The 21,723-nt window shown below is 34.8% G+C and overlaps 1 protein-coding gene across 1 annotated transcript in view; it reads right to left on the bottom strand.

The window, feature by feature from the left end:
• LOC101745834 (lachesin) overlaps positions 1 to 21,141 on the bottom strand; it is a 30,946-nt gene extending 9,805 nt beyond the window's left edge. Inside the window, exons 1-5 of the mRNA XM_021350906.3 lie at positions 20,916 to 21,141; positions 8,239 to 8,336; positions 7,158 to 7,365; positions 5,659 to 5,823; positions 985 to 1,113 (exon numbers count right to left, since the gene is read on the bottom strand). Coding sequence (XP_021206581.1) covers positions 985 to 1,113; positions 5,659 to 5,823; positions 7,158 to 7,365; positions 8,239 to 8,336; positions 20,916 to 20,994 — 679 coding nt within the window. The 5' untranslated portion in view covers positions 20,995 to 21,141. The remainder of the gene's footprint in view (positions 1 to 984; positions 1,114 to 5,658; positions 5,824 to 7,157; positions 7,366 to 8,238; positions 8,337 to 20,915) is intronic.
• Between the last annotated feature and the right edge of the window lie 582 nt (positions 21,142 to 21,723).

Here is a 21,723-nt window from a genome sequence, read left to right as displayed (position 1 = left end):
TCTTATAAGCTAAACCAAACCACAACATGAATCGATGTTGTAGAAATGTACACTCACTTATTGAGCAAGAAGAAATCAGATTCCAAATTATGATAATTTTTTATTTGAAAATGGGAAGAACATTACAAAGATCATTGGGCGTTTTTTACCCGCTTTTTTTAAAGTCGCGAACATAAACCAAAACACTTTTAAATCATAGTGCTTCCAATCATATTTAATATTATGTGGTTATTTTAATTCATAACAATGGGAAAATGGAAATAAAAGTAAAATGAAATTCATATTTTAAGTTGATAATATTATTATTTTAAGTTTTAATACGAGGCAGAATACAGTCTCGTCACATAAGAGCAAAACGCTATTATACATATATACTAATAAATCCGGCATTGCAAGGAAGACAAAGCCTCGAAGGGTATTACTGTTCCTGTATACACGGCCGCCGCACTGTAGGGAGTTGCGCGCACATCGCCAGTGTGGTATACTTTTTATCTTGGGCTATATATCAAGAAGAATTTCACGCACCTGCGGCGTTTTTAGACGAAACTCTTGTAGATTTGGATGCGGCAGAATAAAAGTAAAGAGAAAAACATGTTTTTTTTATTCCTTTTTTCCTCTTGAATTATTGCACAAAAAAGTAAAAAAAAATATATTTTTTTAATGTCCAGTTTCTCCATATTCTCACGGCTCACAGATATGGGACCTATACCATTGTAAACTAGATTCAATTGCCTATCCACCAGACCTAATTTCATTTTTGTTCGCTGTAGGTAAGTGTCCCATACAAAGGTGCCCGATGTCTTTTAGTTTTTTTAAGCGGTACTAGAATGAAACTATGAAGTAAACAGAATAATAATGTACTTAATGATTTTTAATTTAGTAATATGCAATTTAAATAATGTTTAAGTTTAATATTATCCTGTACTTGAAATAATACCGATCTATTAATATATTTTAATATTACCTGCAAAAGAGAAAACTTACAGTGCACTACAAGCATAACTCGTTTGCTAACTGAGGGCGGAACACCATTGCTGGCGATGCACAGGTACGCTCCCATGTGTAACCTTGATACTTTCGTTAATTGCAATACTGCACCGCTTACTGAACTATCTGAAAAAAATATATATCAGTCAATTTAATCTATCCATCTTCTATATATATAAAAATGAATTGCTGTTCGTTAGTCTCGCTAAAACTTGAGAACGGCTGGACCGATTTCACTAATTTTGGTCTTGAATTATGTCCAGAGAAGAGGTGAAAGTCCAGAGAAGGTTTAAAAGTTAAATAAATATGAAAATGCTCGGAATTAAATAAAAATAACAATTTCGTTTTTCCTTTAATTTGTCCCCCGTCGGACGGATTCCTTTTGTTTGTTTTATACAAAAATTTAGATCTTTTATTTATCGATTGAGGCACTACGAAGTTTGCCGGGCAGCTAGTCTATTATATAAAACAATTTCAGCCACAAAATGATTAACTTTATTTAAAACTAGAGACGGTCGTAGAATTCAGGATTTAACGATACATAGTGTTTTGTGTTAATTATGCAAAGGCTGCTGCAATCAACCTCTGAGAGCTTAAACTAATGCCTACCATCAGAAAATGTTCACCTACTTCTCCTACACTACTCTTCTTTAACCCATAGACACAGCCCACTGAGTTTCTCGCCGCATCTTCTCAGTAGGTCGCGTTTCCGATCCGGTGGTAGCTTCTGCGAAGCACTGCTCTTACTAGGGCCAGTATTAGCAACACTCCGGTTTGAGCCCCGTGAGCTCACCTACACGTTAGGACGAAGCTGATATAGCCTCTCCAGGCTATCAGCATAGGTAGTTTACGAGCTTGTATTTAGGTAAATATGTTGCGGAGAGCAGATCTAAGAGCAGGGTGCGAGATGGAGATTGAGAGAAAATACTGTTCACTCTCCATAACAACTGAAGAGCCGCGGGACTGGGATAAATACCTCTGCTGGAACTTGCCACCCCGAAGCCTCAAGTTGTGTCAAGTCAGTAGCAGCCTTCGCAGAAAGTTACAAAAACATTTTAATTTATTATCATTAAATTGAAAAAGAGAAACAACTCGCAAATTATTTTTGGGTAGGATTAATTCTCCGGACTTCCGCTTACTCGCTGGGGGCGACGGGCGGGGTGTGCTGTAGTCGGAAAATGTATTACATACGAAGTAAGTGAAGTCCATCAGCAAATGCGTGCATGAACGAGGAAATCACTATGAATCATATAAATAGTGAAGAATGATAGTTCTTTTACGGTGATTGGACACGTTTATTGTAACTGTTTTGGAGAATCAGCCAAAATTTAACCACAATTAAATATGATGCAAATTAATAAACATGTAGGAATTTGGTGGCCCAGTGCTAATGTTATCTACAAAAGCTTCGTGAAGCCAGGCAACTTCTTTTTGTCATCTATGATTAACAAAACAAACGGGCTGGTTAATTGGCCACACTGGTCAATCACGACGATGTTCGACCACAAACTGCACGACATATGGTCCGCAAAATAAAGGTGATGCGACCGAAAATATTCTGCCACCCACTTCGCTCTTGAAACCTAGTAAAAACAGCCGATTCCCATAAATTATGGAATTTTAAATCCCTCGAGGCAGATAAAATCACTTCCAGAGAAGCAATTGATTCTCGCTAAGCTACAGTTTTTTCACAGGTACCTACAGGTAGGTATTGAAACAATGTTTTTAATTTTCTTCGATATAGAATCGTAATTTGCATAATTAAGCACCGATTTTCCGATTCTAGGTATGATCTCCTTGAATTCCATACAAGACGTGAAGTAAGTTGACTACGCAAAGCCTATTTAGTTGATTTTATGTTTAGGATTCTGGTCCTCAAAAGCAGAGAATGGAACCTTTAAAAGATCTTGCCCGTTGATCTGTCCGACACTAATGAACGTTTGGTAAATATCAATTTGAACAAGGTACTAAAGATCTACGGCGGAAGCAAGTCTTAAATATCTCGGCTTCTTAGTCTGTTTTAACAAAAAAAAAAAACGTATATTTATTTATTAATAAAGGCACGTCCTGTTGTTTGTAATCTTGTCACAAGGTGTACAACGGTATATGAGCTCCAGTAAGCGCTTAAAACATGTGGGCTATGACGCTTATGTGCTCTAGGAGAACATTAACGAAAACGATAATTTAAACTAATGCGGATGGACTTGTATACTAAACCACTAATATTAATCTAGGCTTTCTAACAGGATCGGGAACATGGACTACGGTATGTTACATTTTGAAAAATCTATTTTATAATATAATATTTTACACAAAGAGTGACCTGAAATTAGAAAAAAAAACGTGTGGCACTCGGGAACTGCCGCGGTAAAGTTATTGCATAGCATTTTTTATCAACTTATGCAATTATAATTAGACAATGATAATTTAATATTAAAACAATAATAAAACAAGACCACGCTATATTAAACATTAATAAAAGCAAAACCTTAACTGTCCCCTTCACACTCATAAGCTAAACCGCGCGAGAGAGAGATGGGCAGACTTTTCACAATGCGCATGCAGTGTGACGCCACGCCACGCGCTTATTCACAAACACTACACAAGCGCAACGTGTGAATGTGTTGAACGCGAGCTACATGGTAGGCGGAGTGAGTGGTGTAAGGTTTTTTTCGTTACGGAATTTCATGAGTCGGTCGCCGCGCTCAAGGCCCGCGATAAAAGCTATGCAATAGCTTAAAATATTTGAACTTCAAATGCTACGGTTATTATTTTGCTTGAAAACGAACTTAATCGCTGAACTCGGTCAGGGCCTTCACATTTGTAGCAATAAACTCATATCTAATTATCATAATGAATTTTCTGGCTCATGGAACGGAAATAAATACTCATCTAATTGATTTCATTTAATGATTAAATAATGTCTTTGGGGATAATTTACACAGTAAAAGTAATGACCTGCTTAGACACCTAGAGATTTATTACCTTTTCGTCACAGTATTTCTTTATATAAAGTAAGGCTTAGGACCTATCAAAGGTATATGTGCTTACGGAGGTAAATTGGAATACATTTAGCAGTTTTTTGTAGTTGCTCATGCGATTGCGGCAAAATCTAAATTCTATTCCTAGAATGATACAATACTGTCGTGGTTTTAAATCTTTAGCTTGTTTATGGACATATTATTATACATATGTAACTATAACATTCCCTTCATCTTGAAAATTATTCGTGAATATATTATGCATAGGGATTTTGATATTATTTTGAATACACGGGGTCTCTTATCTAGTAGGCTACGGTCGTTTCGTGATTACTGTTCTGAAACATTTTATCGTTATTTCCCGTAAGCGGGCAAATTCTATAGGTATTGTTAGAAAGTTGATAACACGTTTCTTTTTTTTTTAAGATTGGAAGATTTTTTTCGTGAACCTTCATGTAATTAAAGGTAGGTAAATTAAGGTATATTTTCTGTACCACACGCGTTATATTTCAACGTAATTTTGACGTTATCCCAGACAGCTGCAGTGCACTATAAAAGGATTTTTCCACTAACCCTCAGTTTTGCTATTTAGGTCGGATGCTCGCCGAGTTATTACTGGAAATTTTGGATTTACGTTTCACCATTCACTTTTAAAAGGTTGTTAAAGTCATTTGCCGTTTTTATAAAACGAACATTGATTTGAGAATAAATATTCTATGAGTAGGTTTTTATACTGAAATGCCAACTTTTAGTAATTTCATAAATGACAGCAGAATTTGAAGAACTTCTTACCAATAGAAGAATATATTTTTTAGTATATAAATAAGCGGTAGGCACAAGGTTAGCTATATCTATGGTAATGCAGTGCCGAAATACATGAGCATCAGTGAACTTTTTTTATTGCATATGTGGGTGGACGCGCTCACGGCCTACCTGATGTAAAATGGTTACCGGAGCCCATAAACGTCTACCACGTAAATGCCGCCACTTACCTTAAGATATGAGTTCTAAGGTTTCAGTTTTTTACAGTACAATGGCTACCCCACCCTTCAAACCGAAACGCATAACTGCTTCGCGGCAGAAATAGTACTGGTACCTACCTGTGCGGACTCGCAAGACGTCCTACCACCAGTGTACCTACATTCATTCATTCCAAGTCGTCGTGGCCTAAATGATAAGAGCGATAAAAGATACGTGTTGAGCGATGCACCGGTGTTCGAATCTCAGGCAGATACCAATTTTTCTAATGAAATACGTACTCAACAAATGTTCACGATTGACTTCCACGGTGAAGGAATAACATCGTGCAATAAAAATCAAATACGCAAAACTATAATTTACGTAATTACTGGTGGTAGGACCTCTTGTGAGTCCACACGGGTAGGTACCACCACCCTGCCTATTTTTGCCGTGAAGCAGTCATGCGTTTCGGTTTGAAGGGTAGGGCAGCCGTTTTAACTATACTGAGCCCTTAGAACTTATCTCAAGGCGGGTGGCGCATTTACGTTGTAAATGTCTATGGGCTCCAGTAACCACTTAACACCAGGTGGGCTGTGAGCTCGTTCACCCAAGTAAGCAAAAAAAAAAAAATTACCTCCTTGCTTTATCTTTTCTTTTGTGATTGAAAAGACTGAGAAAAGCGAAACTGTTCTAAGAGTTTAAATATTGTATAACAAATAATATTCCTTACTGTGTGTATCACTAAAATTACTTGTAGGTAACAAGTCCCCAGCCTCTTTTCTCCATACAACTATCGGAGTCGGTACCCCGTGGGCGGCACACCGCAGAGTTACGTTGGCGCCTTCTCTGGCCACTTGGTCGCTGCTTGTCGGGTAGTCTAAGATGTCCGGCGGAACTAAACAGATATGTAAAGTATTTTATTACTGAAAAACATAATCAATATTTTAGTAAAATTCTTTCAAATCAATTCTTTTTTTTTTATTCAACATAAATGAAAGTACACACTTGATTAACGTCAAAAAGAACTAATGCTAATTCACAAAAAAGCAGCCACCGTCCTGAGAAGAACTGGCAAGAAACTCAGCGGGCATGTCTTTTTTTTTTTAAATATTAGATTATAATTTTTTAAAATTTTAGATTTTTTAAAATAATCTATTTTACAAGATGTAGATTTTCAAAGGCAAATAGGAATTAGATTTAAATAATTTCCATCTTATTATACAAATGTATGCCAAGCGAATAAAATATGAAAGATATTCTGAGAATATAGAAAACTGAAAAAAGGGATTTAGAGAATATTCTGTTCAGTTATCTGTATAATAACATAGAAATCATTCGTACCTAATTCAAGTTAAATTTTTTTACATTCATCCTTGTAGGCAGACGAGTATACGGCCTATTGATTATCGTATTTTTTAAAGTGAAAACTTATTTAGCATCGTTGTGATTCGAAAGTCGATGAAACGAAAAAGCGACAGTAAAAAGAGATAGACACATAAATTGATAAGATTTAACGTGGGAGAAAATGAGATGGGATGCATTTAACTTACAGTGTTTCTTATATCGTGGTTCTATTTGTGCTCTGCTTCGTACCTAATATGATACACTCTGAATAAATCTATGTAATATATTATACGAATAAAATATAAAATAATTATCAAACTTTGTATCATTATCATCATTACTAAAACCTACAATTATCCTCTTCCCGAAATTTTACATTCGTCTCATTATCGTGAAGCCTAAATTTTTTAAGGTTTCACTTCTACCACGTGTGAATTATACACACACGTTTTTTTACATATTAACACGTTGACTGCCATATCCTACGTGGCGCTCTGAAGTAATTATGTCGATTTTTCTCTTCGATCTTCTTACTAAGGTGCCAGAATTTCTAGTAGATTCTGGGAAAGATGAACCTGAAGATACTGAGAATAAACCTAAAAGACTATAACACACATTGACTTACAAAAGAGGGCGAAGTTAGGTAATCCAGGCGTTTAATAACAGAAATCGACCCAATTACTTCAATTACTTCAGTCTTTTAGGTCACTTAGAAATAAATTCATTCTCAGTATCTTCAGATTCATCTTTCCCAGAATCTACTAGAAATTCTGTTACCTTAGTAAGAAGATCGAAGAGAGAAATCGACACAATTACTTCAGTGTCCCGCGTAGGGCACCGGTGACCTACGTGGCAGTCGATGTGTTAAGAATGCGAAACACGTACCTACAACATCTAAATAAGCTGTCTGACTCTTCATAGGGTCTGTGTTCAGTTGACACATATACCAGCCTCGGTCTGATTGCCGTACGTCGTGGATGTGAAGGAACCAGACGCGCCTGTCGCTGTGGTTCACAGCTATGCGATGGTTCTTCGTGATAACATGGGTTGCTATTGTCAGGATCGTTTGCGTGTCCACACGTAGCCACGCCACCTATCCAAACACACAATATTATGATTCTAAACTACATTAGATAATAATGCGTAATATTAAGTTTTTTTATTTATTGCTTAGATGGGTGGACGAGCTCACAGCCCACCTGGTGTTAAGTGGTTCCTGGAGCCCATAGACATCTACAACGTAAACGCGCCACCCACCTTGAGATATAAATTCTAAGGTCTCAGTATAGTTACAACGGCTACCCCACCCTTCAAACCGAAACGCATTACTGCTTCACGGCAGAAATAGGCAGGGTGGTGGTACCTACCCACGCGGACTCACAAAAGGTCCTACCACCAGTAAGTTAAGTGTTCGAAAGATGTGTTTAGGTTGAGTGATGTTAATTTTTAATTTAGGAATTTGTATCACTGTACTTTCAATATCCTCCTTCTAAAGCCAATGATCATATAAAAGGAACTACGCACTGACTTATACTGTTTTAAGTTCTCGCGGCTACATACATTACAAATAGTATTATTTAATATCATAATTATTTCACTTTTCGTTTCGAAAATCATTAAGTAATGGTGTTATAAGTAATAACAACTCGAATAACCATTTATCGTTAAGTTAATTTAATCAAGTAAATGTATTTAGAAATTGAAATTACAGAGTACTTAGGCTGTCTTGATAGATGTCATGAATGAATGTATCATAATCATATCAATCATATTAATATGTGAATTAATCAGAAAAACTATTTACTTTAATACGTTTGCGGCTTTTTCGTTGCCCTTGTAGGCAGACAAGAATTCGGCCCATCCGATGGTGAGTGGTTACCGTCGCCCATGGACGTCAGCAATGACAGGGGCAGAGCTAAACCACTGCCTACCGGTAGCTTAATCTCGTGTTTGCTTTAATACGTACCCTGTAGGATCCGAGATCATTGACGACACAAGTGAATACGGCTTCTCTACCTAGTGAAACTGTCAAGTTGTTAAGACTATCTTCGAAGCGTGGTACTTCTGAAAATTTTAAAATACTTTTTACAAATCTTCAGTTCAGAAAACAAAACTGAGGTATGTTTTTCGAGAAAAACAAGAAGATATCAGTTTCCTTAATCGGAGTAGATGTTTCAAACAGTTGGCATTCCGGAAATCTTAAGTAATTTAATCTCCCATCGTTTGTTATTTTAATCTCAAAGACAACTGTCGGTGTTATAGTTCATGTTTATATATTTCATTTTAAAATAACCCTAAAAACGAGTGTAGCTATGTATAAAATGGTTTGTCAGATAGTCGAAATTATTTCACTAACTTCAATGTTTTAAGTTTTGTACTTAAACTGACTAAGCATATGGTTCATTTTGCTGTTTGAATTTCATGTTTTTATAACAGCACAAGTGGCCTGTATAAAATAAGTTAGAAATTAGTGGGAATCGTCCTACGGTCTCATTTCATATCCCACGCGGGAGGCTGCGGGACGATGTGAATAATTAATTTGATAATAATGAAAGCTGACTATGTTGGTATCTATTTACATTATAATACGTATCCCGAATGATTTCTGAGTCAAAATTCATCATTTTTGAAGTATTACTATCGCTAGTTTTTATCTTTTGTCCTGCGAACCTAAATGTATTGTTAAATCGATTATCATAAAATCTATGTAATGTGTGAATGTTTACTACGTTGCTTGAAACGTTAAAGGGTGAAAAAAAATCTCTTTTATTTATGGTTTTGTATTTTAGATCTAAATACTATATAAACTAGCTAACTATATAAACTAAAAATGAATAGAAGACAAATAAAACTGGTGACTCTATATTTCTATAGTGTAAGAATTTGTCTTGTATGTACGATTTGAAGCGTAAAAAATTATATAAGGTAATTTTATGTTTTCAATTTACAGCCCAACAAAAATATTGCGTCAATTTTATAAGAAAATAATAACTTTTTATTTTAATAAATTTTTTTGTTTCACCCAAGGCGACGCGTGTGTTTTTGTCAAACAATATTCAATTGTTTATTCATACGAGTATTATTTATGCCGAGTTTACATTACGAAATTAGTGTCATGCATGTTGAGCTCAGTTTCACGAAAGTAGTATCGATATATGCGAAAGTAATTTCGTTAAAAAATTAGTGTCGAGAAATCCACAGTATCGCAGTAGCCATGGCGCCTTCAACATCAAAGCTGTAATTTGCTATATTTAATGTAGCTAAAGAAATGCTTATATACCTATAAACTTAAAAAAATACTATCAAGAAAAAAAAGTTGGTAGATTCAAGGATGGTCAAACAAGAAGGCATTTAGGTGCAATGAAATTAGTCTCTGAATTAGCAGATGAAGATCCTGAGAGTTATAAAAACTATTTTCGAATGAGTGAAGATAATTTTGATTTTTTACTGTAGGTGTTTTGGGACCCTTGTCATTGATATTCATTAATAAGATCTATATTTTTTTCTGTACTCCATCGTTGGTTTGCCATTTTCAACGCTTGAAGCGCGTCCGAACTAACAATACACACGTCCGCACAGCGCAGGCCCTTTCGCGACATTATTTTCACGTCGCGTTTACACTATGAAATTAGTTGCATGACATTAATTTCACCAAAAAATCGCGCAGGGCACGAAACTAATTTCCATGCATGAAATTAATGCATGCATTACGAAAGTATTAAATTACACGTGAAACTGTTAGTAAAACTAATGTCACGAAATTAATTTCACGCCACTAATTTCGTAATGTAAATTCGGCTTTATGGTTTGTAAGTTGTGTTTTATGTACGCATTTTTTTTAAAATTTTCGCTATGCATATTTTTTTTAAACCTGCATTTTTAAAAGCTTTTTTAACAGCCTTTTTATTTATTATATTTAGATTATAATAAAGTTATCTGATGAACCACCAAAAAAAAAAAAACTTTAGAATTTTTTTTACATTATTTAATATGGATTTGCAATTCAAATGAAGATTTTATAACTAATCTAATTCTTAACTAATAATTTAAATAAAATAATAAGTTTTAAATAAAACTAATCAAGATATGATATATATTGGGCTTAAGTTCGAAATTTTTTAATATACTTATAAAGAACAGAGAAACAGCAATTTGAAGCGCTCTATGTACTCGTACGTATTTAGAATTAATCTATTTGAAGTTTCGTGTTGACAGTGAACGTTATAATTTCGTCAGTTCTTATCTCGTAATTAATAACAGAACTTCTAATATGACTTGATTCACGTAAATGTTAACGTTAGTGAAAGGAATTAACGTTAATTCAGTTTGAACTACGAGAAGAAGATGTGAGAGATGTAAATACAAATTTACATTTTAATGTTGAATTCATTCGGGGCCGATATCTTTCGCGCACGTTAGAATTAAACAAGTGTTTCCATTAACAAGATATGTGACATCGTGCATTTATTAGTAAGGTTTTATCTCCCTTCTAATGTATCAGTGTATAAATGTTATTGTTGGCGAAGCGGCGTGTTCGCTCACGTACGATCCTAAGCATTTATTGTGCCTAGAGTAAATTTGCTTGCGGGTCGCAATATCCAAGAGAACGGCCCCTGGGGTGCCATCCTGTTTTATTTGTTCGCTAGAGCCGATAATGAACGTTTTTTTCTCTGTATCTGTTCAGAACATCTACTAAACTAAAGGTGTAATGAAAGTATTAAAGAACCTACCCTTTAGTATTAGGCGTAGACATTGTAATTTATTACGGTAAATTACAACAGAATGTTACATGTGTGAATATGTATTGTCCAAAAAATTGACTCAGTGTCGTTTTAATAAAGTCCAGTATAGTTGTACAGCAAAAAGTTTACAATGAACAAAATAAACTATAGGCCGTATTGATCGGCTGTAAAATGTTTAGCGTATTTTTACGATTCGTAAAATTTTGTTACCAGTTTATTGTTGAATCGTAGATAAGTGTAAAATCAAACTACACGACGTGATTATGTCCAACAAATGTAGATCTAAAAAAAAAACTTGAGCTGATAAATTAAATGGCTTTTATTACGGATTCAATTAGAAATCTTTCATATGTTGCATTCGATCTGCATAATAAAATTTATATATTTATGCTTGAAATAGTGAGGAAGCATTCACATCTATATAATATGTAACTCCAAACTAACAATATTTCAGAGTTCTCGATAATAACATGGTTTCAAATATGAAATTTCAATTACGTGTAATCATTCGCAAATTAACGTATAATTTTAGTGAAATTGCTCGACTGTTAAGACACAAGAAACCTAACCGCTCCTTCAGAAGCTACAAAAGATGATCTTTATCGTTTTATGGGTTCAAAGAGTGGGGTGAGCCCCCGAGGAGAATTTATGTTGGAATATTATGCTCCTCAGAGACTCTAAAAGAAACTTTTAAATACTTTATGTCGGTACTTCTGTATACGACGTTACGGACGTTATGCTGTAATGCTAAAGTATTTTATATCGCAAATTGTCATTCATGTTTACCAATGACTGCGGGCGGGACATTTTATTGTTCCGGATCAGAAAAAATGCCATTGTATTCCGTATGATATAGCATGGTCTCTATTTTATTTTTTAGTATGACGATTGGTCTCGTTTGTCCGCAGTCTAAACGCAATTTGTTAGTCCAGATTTAAATGATCGTGGTAAAATGCAACGCTTTTTAAACGGATTGTGTCAGTTGTGTTTTTATTTGAATGTACGGGTGAATGATTTTGGAGCCGACCTGGAGCCAATTGGTTACGGATGCTCAGACACATCACCTATTTTGATATATGAGGGCTAAGTCTCCAAATATCCATTACTTTGGGAATCCCTAGTTTAACGACCGTCGTAAAATATAGCAAAAACAGCAGTAATAAATTAATTACAGTATTACTGTTATTATTGTGAGATGTATTTGTTGTTCGAAGCGGGTTAACTATTATTAGCAATTGGTTTATCACGTTAATTAATTCTGGACAATTTTCTTATGGTCTACTGACTGACCGGTAGCTTGAGTCGATTCAGTAGTAAGTACTACTGAATCGTCTCAAGCTACCTGTACCCCAGAGCACTATGGTAGAATAATATATTGACTGTGATTTGAGTATCATTCTGGTTCATCGTAGTTTGGGATTAAAATACTTTCTATGCACTCTAGCCGCATTCACTAAAGGAACAGCGCCTTGATTCCTTCTAGTCATAGACCCAGATTCCCGAAAATCATTGCGGCTGCTACGGCGTATTGTAAGTCCGGCTAGATACTAGCATTCTGCCCATTCCTGCCGCAAATCAATCATCCATACTAGCTTGAAGAGCGGTACATCTGTTATACAATCTAATGACAGTTGTAATAGGCAGCTGCTTGGCTGTATTTTTGCCATTGCTGAAATTCTAGAGCGACGGTGACTCTTCAGAAGGTGGACCGTATCATCCCCTGGAGCTACTGTCATCCACAGTGCGTTTCCAGAGGTCTTTTTGCCACGTACCATCCGGCTATGGAATGAGCTCCTCTCTACGGTGTTTCCCGAGCGCTATGACATGTCCTGCTTCAAACGAGGCCTGTGGAGAGTATTATGCGGTAGGCAGCGGCTTGGTTCTGCCCCTAGCCTTGCTGAAGTCCATGGGCGACAGTAACCACTCACCATCAGGTGGGCCGTGAGCTCGTCTGCCTACAAGGGCAATCAAAAAAAAACTGTCAATAAAAAAAATTGAGAATTCAAACTCGTGTCTCTTGTGATGTCTGTGTCTTCAATAACTATTGAACACCATATGGGCTGAGTTCGTACATCCAACAACGCAATCAAAAGAGTGTTCGTTGTCCTCAAATTTAATAGCTGCTGTTAATAGCTTAATAACCGCGGCCGCCAGACGATTATCTACTGAATAATGGAAAAAAGTAATGGAAACAGGTGAAAGTAAAGAAAATCCCCCAATGTGAAAGGTATTAGTGAAAATTGGTTGAGAAGTTTTCAAATGTGGAAGTCGGTTCGCAACGTGGAGCTTTTCACTTAGTTCGCTGAATTGACACTATTATCAAGGCATCTCTAATGCAACTAATTTGAAAAAAAAAAAAAAAGTTTTGTATGTCGAATGAAATACTTTGGTGACTGTATAATTTTGCTAATTAACTTTGTGTTGTTTATCGAGGAATAGTTTTTACACAAGACATACTTTCCTTAGAAATATAAGTTTTATTGACTGGGTGATAGAGTTAATAAGATTCAAAAGTAAATACTGAATATAATAAATAAATAGTGAATAAATTAAATAGGGCAGCAATGAACATAGGTGTTATGTTTACTAACATACATAATTTTTGAAATTTCATTTACTGTATTACTTAAATTGCTAATTCTTAAAAAAAATCTTCTTAAAAAAATTACAAATTGAATTCAATAATGAAACCTTAAGATTACTAAAATATTCTAAAACAAGTCGCTCAACTACATGAATCGAAGAACATTTTAGTGAAGCAATTAATTAACTGCCAACATTGTTGAAATTAATTTTCTGGTAATGATTGTCAGATACCGAACATCTTGTGAACATTTAGGGAGGCCTACGTCTAGCAGTTAGCGTCTGATAGGCAATGTAGCCAACATATTGAAATCAAGAAAAAAATACAACAAAAAATTAGACCCATCAGCATAACTGAAAAACAGACATTAGAAACCTTCTTTGTTTCCACCTTATCCCACTAGGAGGGGTTGGCACAGTTAATTTTTCCATTCCATTTTATTCTATCAGTCGTCATTTCAACACTCACTCCTCTCCCTCTCTCTCTCTCTCTCTCTCTCTCAAATCGTCATTCACACACTCCATCCATGTCTTCTTCGGTCGTCCTCTTCCCCTTCTCTAGAGGGGGAAGACATCAGAAGCCATGAGACGAAAATAATATTCATTGCCTGTGAATAGTCGTACGAAAATAGAAATAATTCGTTCACCACCTCACAGTCAGTTTCAATTATGTATAGGTTAAAATCAATTTCGTTTTAAAGATAAACCCTTACAAGCTAGACTACCGAGTAATTTGCTTTCGGTATAACGACGTTCTCTATTTATTTTTAGCCTATTTCAAATAAGATGTAGGAGATTAGGAGTGTATGTTTTTATTAATTATTTAAAATTTTAAATTATGACACACTTTACGCTTTGTTCGGAATAAAAACATTTACGCTTTTCCATTTGAACTCTGAATATCTCTACAAATTCCATAATAGCATTTTGTACCGTTTTTTAAGAACAAAGTTTTATCATTTAGTTTTGCACGGAAAATTGCAATTTTATAGTGGATGACTGTTAGTGTAGTGTTAAAAATGTCTGTAGGTCTTTGTTATCGTGAGATAATAATGATGAAGATCGCTTGGTGAGTCAATGTTGTTTTATTACCATCATCACATCACACAGATAGTTGTTCCTTTGTTTTTCGGGTCCTTTAACACTTATTTCTAGTTTCAAATTATTTATATATTATACATGTGTGATAACGGAAGGTACAGTAAAGACAATTTAATTACAGTAGGTCGAGTTTTTGATAGATTTAATAATGTAATTTGTGTTGCGATTTCTGTAATTTCAATGCAATCGAGAGTTCTTGGCGTCTTGACATCTTGAGGCTGCGACATTCGTCTTGTCGTATCAATGGGGGCGGAAAACAGCTTAACACCAGATGAAGCATAAGCTCTTCCCCCCATCCGTCTTTACTAATTTAAAGAAATATCTGTTAATTTTTATTTTTTAGTAAATTAAAACGCAATAAAATCGTTTGAAGACAAATAAATGTAAATAAAATTATATTCCATATAAAAAGGTTTAAAAGCGAAGCCAATTACGGCTTTCAGTTACGCGGACTTCCACAAAATGCTATGTCATACATTCACACTGAGAACAGCTTCATACAAAAAATTGAACTTTTACTAAAAAAAAAGAATTCTTGGCCTTAAATTTTTGTATAATATTTCTGTCAACCGCGCAATTGATTTACATTTTTTGTTTAAATCGTGTAAGGGAAATTTATATAGTTAAGACATTGGGTCTCATTTTAAGCCCTGTAAAAATTTTAAAGTAAAACACAAGAAACCATAATGACATTTCCGTACAAGAAATGTATTAGAAACTTTTACTTTTGTACTTTAACAAATTGTGTTTTTATTAAATTAAATAAATATTTTTTACCATGCTCTCGCCTTTCCAACACGAATATAAAATTTCTTTGTCGAATTTAGCTCAGCGGTTTCTTGACTACGAAAACCTTTTATGCAGATTCCTTTGCAGACAAGAGAAGACAGAGACAAGAGAAAATTTATTCTTAGTTAATGTTTCGATTTCAATTAAACTTAAATTTGGATCTGTTTGTGTCCGAGTTGTCTTAATAATGAACATTCTCAAGTTGTTCAGCAACTGATGAGGATTTAACATGTTGTTTTAACGATTTTACAAGTTTTAGTACGAATTAGAAGTATAGAAGTATTTGTAAAAAAGATTGCAGCGGAATAGCTCGTAACCCGTAACTCGTAACGTAATCGTGGGAGATATGAGTTCTAAGTGTCAGTTTACACAGTACAACGGCTGCCCCATCCTTCAAACCGAAATGCGTTACTGCTTTACGTCAGAATTTAGCGAATGTGCGGAAAAACTATTTTAATTGCGGACGCTGCCATGCTGTGATTATTCTAATTAAAAGACCTCGAATTATTTAAAATACGAGTTCAATGTGATTTAGTCATCTGCGTCATCATTTAGCGTATAGTTCATTGCTCTCTCAGGATTTATGGTATAAGTCCGTCAGGTGATATATTTACTAGTGGCACATGTGATGAACGGGAAAAATACGCCGAAACATGATTTTCAAAAACACCAATAAACAACTCAACGTTGTCTCCTAAAATCAGTTTGAATACGGCAGTTTTATTTTTATTCTGATTTTAAAAGAGAATCGGCAGGCAATATATTCTACTTTATAGCGATATCGGCTACAAGACAACGCTTTCAGGCAATGACTTGTGCCTGAGGGAGCGATATAAATATTTGCGTATCGCATAGACGCTCGCCGGCTGGCGTGCTTGTCGGTCGCAGGAATAGGGTTGTCATCCAATACTATTTCTATTTTTAATTTTACTTAATTTGTGTACGGTTTTACCAATCCAGACAGCTTTATGCGGCTATTGGAGTCCATCGACGTTATACAGTGTGACTACCACCGTCCACTTGGAGACAGAAGGTCGATTTTTTTATTGTATTGTAAAATGAGCTGAGATATATATTATATTTTAAATGAAATTATGATATGCAATTAGTATGGGGTTAGTTAGGTTTGGATAGGATTAAGTGACGTTCGAATTTTATTCTTAATTTGAACATTTTGAAAGGCTTCGTATAAAGAAACCAGTTTGATTTTTATTGTGGCTGGCAGCCCGCGTTGCTTGCTTCGGCAAACGTGATCCGTCACGCGATCTGGCTCTAGGTAATAAGTTTATTCCACTTCAAACTATTTAATGTGTATCGTTGCTTTTAATAAAATTAATCATTTTATATGTGGTTGTATTACCTTAACCTTGACTCTTGAGTAAGGAAATAACCATTAGTATGCTGATAAAAGAATATTAATGTAAAAAAAGAATCTACGCCGGTCGATCTTTAGAATTCTGTTTCGAATTATTTATTTCACCAACTATTTTTGATTATCACATTAATATATATATTTATATTAAAATCGGGTTTTAAATTTTTAATACTAAATAATCTTATATATTTATATTAAGGAAACGTATTGATGCTCTTGACCAAAATATAACTGTACTAACGTTACGTAATTACGTCCAATAGTAAAATGTGAGTTAACGCAAAATCTTCGAGAAGACATCATAATAAAAGTAATCAATACCGGAGCGCAAACTTCTTACGATAAGGAATGTTGTAAAGGAGATTATTTAAAATATTGGGTAAGTAACAAATTTTCAAGCGATCGGCGTGATTCGATAACTTTTCGCCGAAGTTAGGTGTAAGTTTGTAGAAAGTTAGCAGCCGTGTTTCTGAACCTTATCGTCCGTAGAAGTGTAGGGCCAGATAAATGAAGTTTAGTTGCTCTTAATTTAATGGCTCCTCGGAAGTCGGCTGACGTGACCGGATAGCAAGGGTGATCGTTTCCTAACAATTATCGCTCAATAATGAGATGATGATAAAAATCTATTTACGCAAGGCCTATTGTTAGTGTTTAGGTGTTTCCATAATATTGATATTTGTTAGAAAAAAAAAGCAAGCAAGACTGGAAATGGATTGATTTACGGTATTTATGTTTGGTTGCTGTGATGTGTGTGATTGGGACACGCAGATCATAGAGAGGCCGGAATTGGCAAATGTCTTCAAACTTTTTGTTTCAGTGACCACTTGCATTGAAGAATATTTCTTCAATAGTTCTTCTGTAGGCTAAAAGATCAATTACGCTTTCTTTTTTCATCACGTTTCATGTTTTAAAAGTTAGCTTATAGCTTTATAATTTCATGTATTCAAGCGCTCTCAACAATCTATTACGTAAATATATAAATGTTTTCAGTGTTGATTCATTTAATTATAATTCTAGTCATAATGGGCTTTATGTGACAAATAACCGTGGACAACCTAATTAAAATGTTGTATCGCTGATTTGGATAACATCGTGCAACACCAATCTACGACAAAAACATACTCTCACCAATTACTCAGACTACCACCTATGATCAGTAGCATAATCTGGTAGATTATAAAGTTCACAGGTCAATTGGTATTAAATGCTCACCGGAGCCTAAGGATGTCATTTCGGGAATAATTTCGTCCACTTTGAGATAATTTCTTAGTTGAATTAGATAAAAAAGATGGTATTTTACAAATGTGAACACATTACACCAAATCGTGTGGAACAATGTCTTAAGTATTTACTCCTCAGTAGTAGGCTGTGACTTGGCTTGTCGGCTTCACATGAGCCGCGGTGACTTTTCACCATCAGGTGGTATCCTTGTCTACCTACAATATCAATGACATCATGAATATCGATTTATTTGTGTTTTTGTAAATAATATATTTAAACAGCCTGTAATATCGGAATTGGTTATATGGCTTACAAAGAGCAGGTACTATCAACAGGGTTGGTTAATGATTGGATTTCTCAAAGTTTCACGTGGGTAAAGAGTCATACGTCTCTTAACTTATATAAGTTACATAAGTGTCTATATAGTATTACATAGTATATTAATTATACATAATGCACAGTTTTATAAAGGTGTCAAATTTGATACACGATCATTGAGAATGCCTTAATTAGCTAACCAGTGGTAAATTAAATAATGTTTCTGTTTTATTTGTTTCGTGTTCACGGCGTGCCGGAGCGGTTTGAGAATTTGTGGTCTATTTGTCTTCATTATTTTTATAGCGTTGTGTGTGTGATAACGTTTTCGGATCCAAGTTAATTTAAAGTTAAGATTGCTGTTATCAGTTTTGCTGTTCGTATATTTTGTAAGTAATAAAATAAAATAAATTAGTCTTACAGTGCTGAAATTATGTAACGCTATAGGAAAATTTGTAATTCTTTAAATATAAGTGAAAAGGAATAAATACCTTTGACGTATATAATTTCTTCATTAACTCTAAATAGTTAGAGTGATGAGAGATGCAACGATCTATACTTTTTAATTTATAGTTAATTAATAAAATGTTATAATATTTTTTCTTACAAACGTCTTAAATATCATTTAAAATATCATTATTGAACTAGCTTGTTCGCTCACACAGCTTAATTCAAACTTATAATATTAAAAGATAAGAAGGATTTTAGTTTTTATATCTAATCTCAGGCAAAGGTACTGGCAATATCAATGATTTCTGTATATTTTAATTCATCGTTGTTAAATTAACATCGTATAATTTTTAAATCACAATTATCGATGATTTATTGATATTTTTCAATCAAAAACCCACAATGCTAATGTAATAAAACATCTATTCTTCCGTATATAAAAGGTTTACTGGGAGTTCGAAAGCCACAAACAATAAAGAACGTTTACCAACACGCGAACTTATAATAGATATTTACGTTACAAAATGTTGAAGTTTTAATTCATTTTGAGTGGATTTTTTTGTATTACGTGACTGTAAATGCAAATTTATTAGGGAAAGAATTATCAATATTTTTTTTATTCACAGATTTAGTTCATTTTAGAAACGCCTAGTATGCAATTTTATTAGAATTTTGATGTCTTAGGATTGCATAGATAATATGTATGTGTGCTGTGGTAATTAAATGGTTAGTCTACGCAACGTAGGCTTGTATGAAGGTTTACTGTCTCCTTTTTTTTATCCTTACATAACTAATTAGCGACCCGCCCTCGTTTCGCTTCGGAAACTGTAATTTATTATTGATTTCTCCACTATCTAATGGATGTCATTATACATATAAACTTTCCTCTTCAATCACTCTATCTATTAAAAAAAGCCGCCTTAAAATCTGTTGCGTAGCTTTAAAGATTTAAGCATACATAGGGACAGACTGATATAGGGGCAGAGAAAGCGACTTTGTTTTATACTATGTAGTGATTAACTAATTCACTGTTTAGAAATTTTCTGTTGCGCAATAATCATATTTGAACCCGCGGTATTCATATATTCTAAACGTTTGAAATTCAACGAACCCATGCTAGGGTTTTCTCCTGTGTTATGGTATCGGAATACAGATATGAAACAAGACACCGAACTCGAGTATGAAATATCTATAATAAATCTGACCGAGAATCGAACTTGGTCTGGTAATGTTGAAAATCATTGGTGATATCGTTCGCGGTGTAGTTTCTATGAGCCTTGATAGCCAGTTTAAGCTGGAAGGGCTATGGAGCTAATAGACTCATATTAGCTAAGATTTAGTTCGAATAGTAATATATTATTTTGTTCAATCATATTCGATAACTGAAATTGTTGTCATTTTTGAACGTTTCCTTATAGCCTTTATAGGTAGATGAGCATACAGTCCATCTAATGATGAGTGGTTATCGTTGCTCAGTGATATCAACAATTCCAGCGGCACAGCCCGGTTGCTGCATACAGAAACGTGGAAAACGAAATATTGTATTTGTAGGCAGCGGCTTGGCTCTGCTCCTGGTATTGCTGAAGTCCATGGGCGACGGTAACCACTTACCATCAGGTGGGCCGTACGCTCGTCTGCCTACAAAGGCAATATTTTTTTTTTATTAAAAACTAGTCTCAATATATTTTATTCGGTTATCTTCCCTCTAACGTATCAACGTATTTTTTAATGGTGTTGTTTAATTAATTACTAATCATTATAAATATTGTTAGCAGTCTCGAAATTTTCTTCAAGATTATTTAATTTAATATACGGTAAGAAGTTGCTGCACGAAAGCCACTTTGTCGCTGGCTATAACACTAATAATCGTTAACATTTAATATTACGGTTACGATATTCAATTACCATTATACTTTGATGAGGTTCGAAGATTAAGAAAGCGCATTATTATGTTCTTCCTTAAACCTGAAATCAACGTCAAAGATACTTCGTCGAAGAAGAGATAATATGTATTTTTAATTTCTAAATAAAAACCTCGTTCCTGGGAAAAAAGGCTGAAAAGCTCACCAGTGGTATCTTTAAAACAAATGACAACATGGAAGACAAGTCCCAAGTGTATGTAGAACAAAAACTTCCTTAACAACATTATTCAGAACACATCGTAGCGTAACATATGAAACTTCACAGTTTTCGCGGCATAGTACGCGTTTACTCAGCTGTAGAAGTTCGTAGCCCGTAGCAGCGTAGCGCTACGTGAGGCCCGCCCGTGCTCCGCGGCGCGACTGTACACTGTACACCAGTTCGCCTCAGCGTAAAGTACTTCTCCCAGTGACTTCGACGCTTCGCTGCACATGCGCTCGCTAAATTCACATTCCACACGACTTGAATCAAACTTAATAATAATTTCACCTTAACACTCCGTTTCCCTTAGAAGGCTGTGCGATTCGAATTTAGAGCAATTTAGTGTACGGACATTTCGTTTGATACGTTTTCTCAACTCGCTTAAAATTATCCATTGAACTTTATCTAGTTCATTGGCGATGTGAATATTTAAACATTTGATGACCACTGTGATCACGCACATGTTAATTTTCGAGTAATAATATCTAATTTACAGTGTAATACATTTTATACAGTGTAATAAATTTATAGTGTACATAATAAGCTATAATTGTTTCAACGTTGCTGATTGTTTTTGTTGTTGTTGTTGTTGTTGTTGTAATCGAACTGTTCCATTCTTACATTAATTCAAATTACTGGATTGCTTCTGCGAATCGTGTAGTTCAAAATAGTACAAAGCAACTTTCTGACACGCCCCGATTGTTCTCAAAAGCTCGAAGCTATCAGCTGTCGTATTTCTGTTCAGTTTTGGAAA

Source organism: Bombyx mori, chromosome 6 (assembly GCF_030269925.1).
Source record: "Bombyx mori chromosome 6, ASM3026992v2".
Taxonomy (NCBI): domain Eukaryota; kingdom Metazoa; phylum Arthropoda; class Insecta; order Lepidoptera; family Bombycidae; genus Bombyx; species Bombyx mori.
This window is presented reverse-complemented; position numbering and strand designations above follow the sequence as displayed.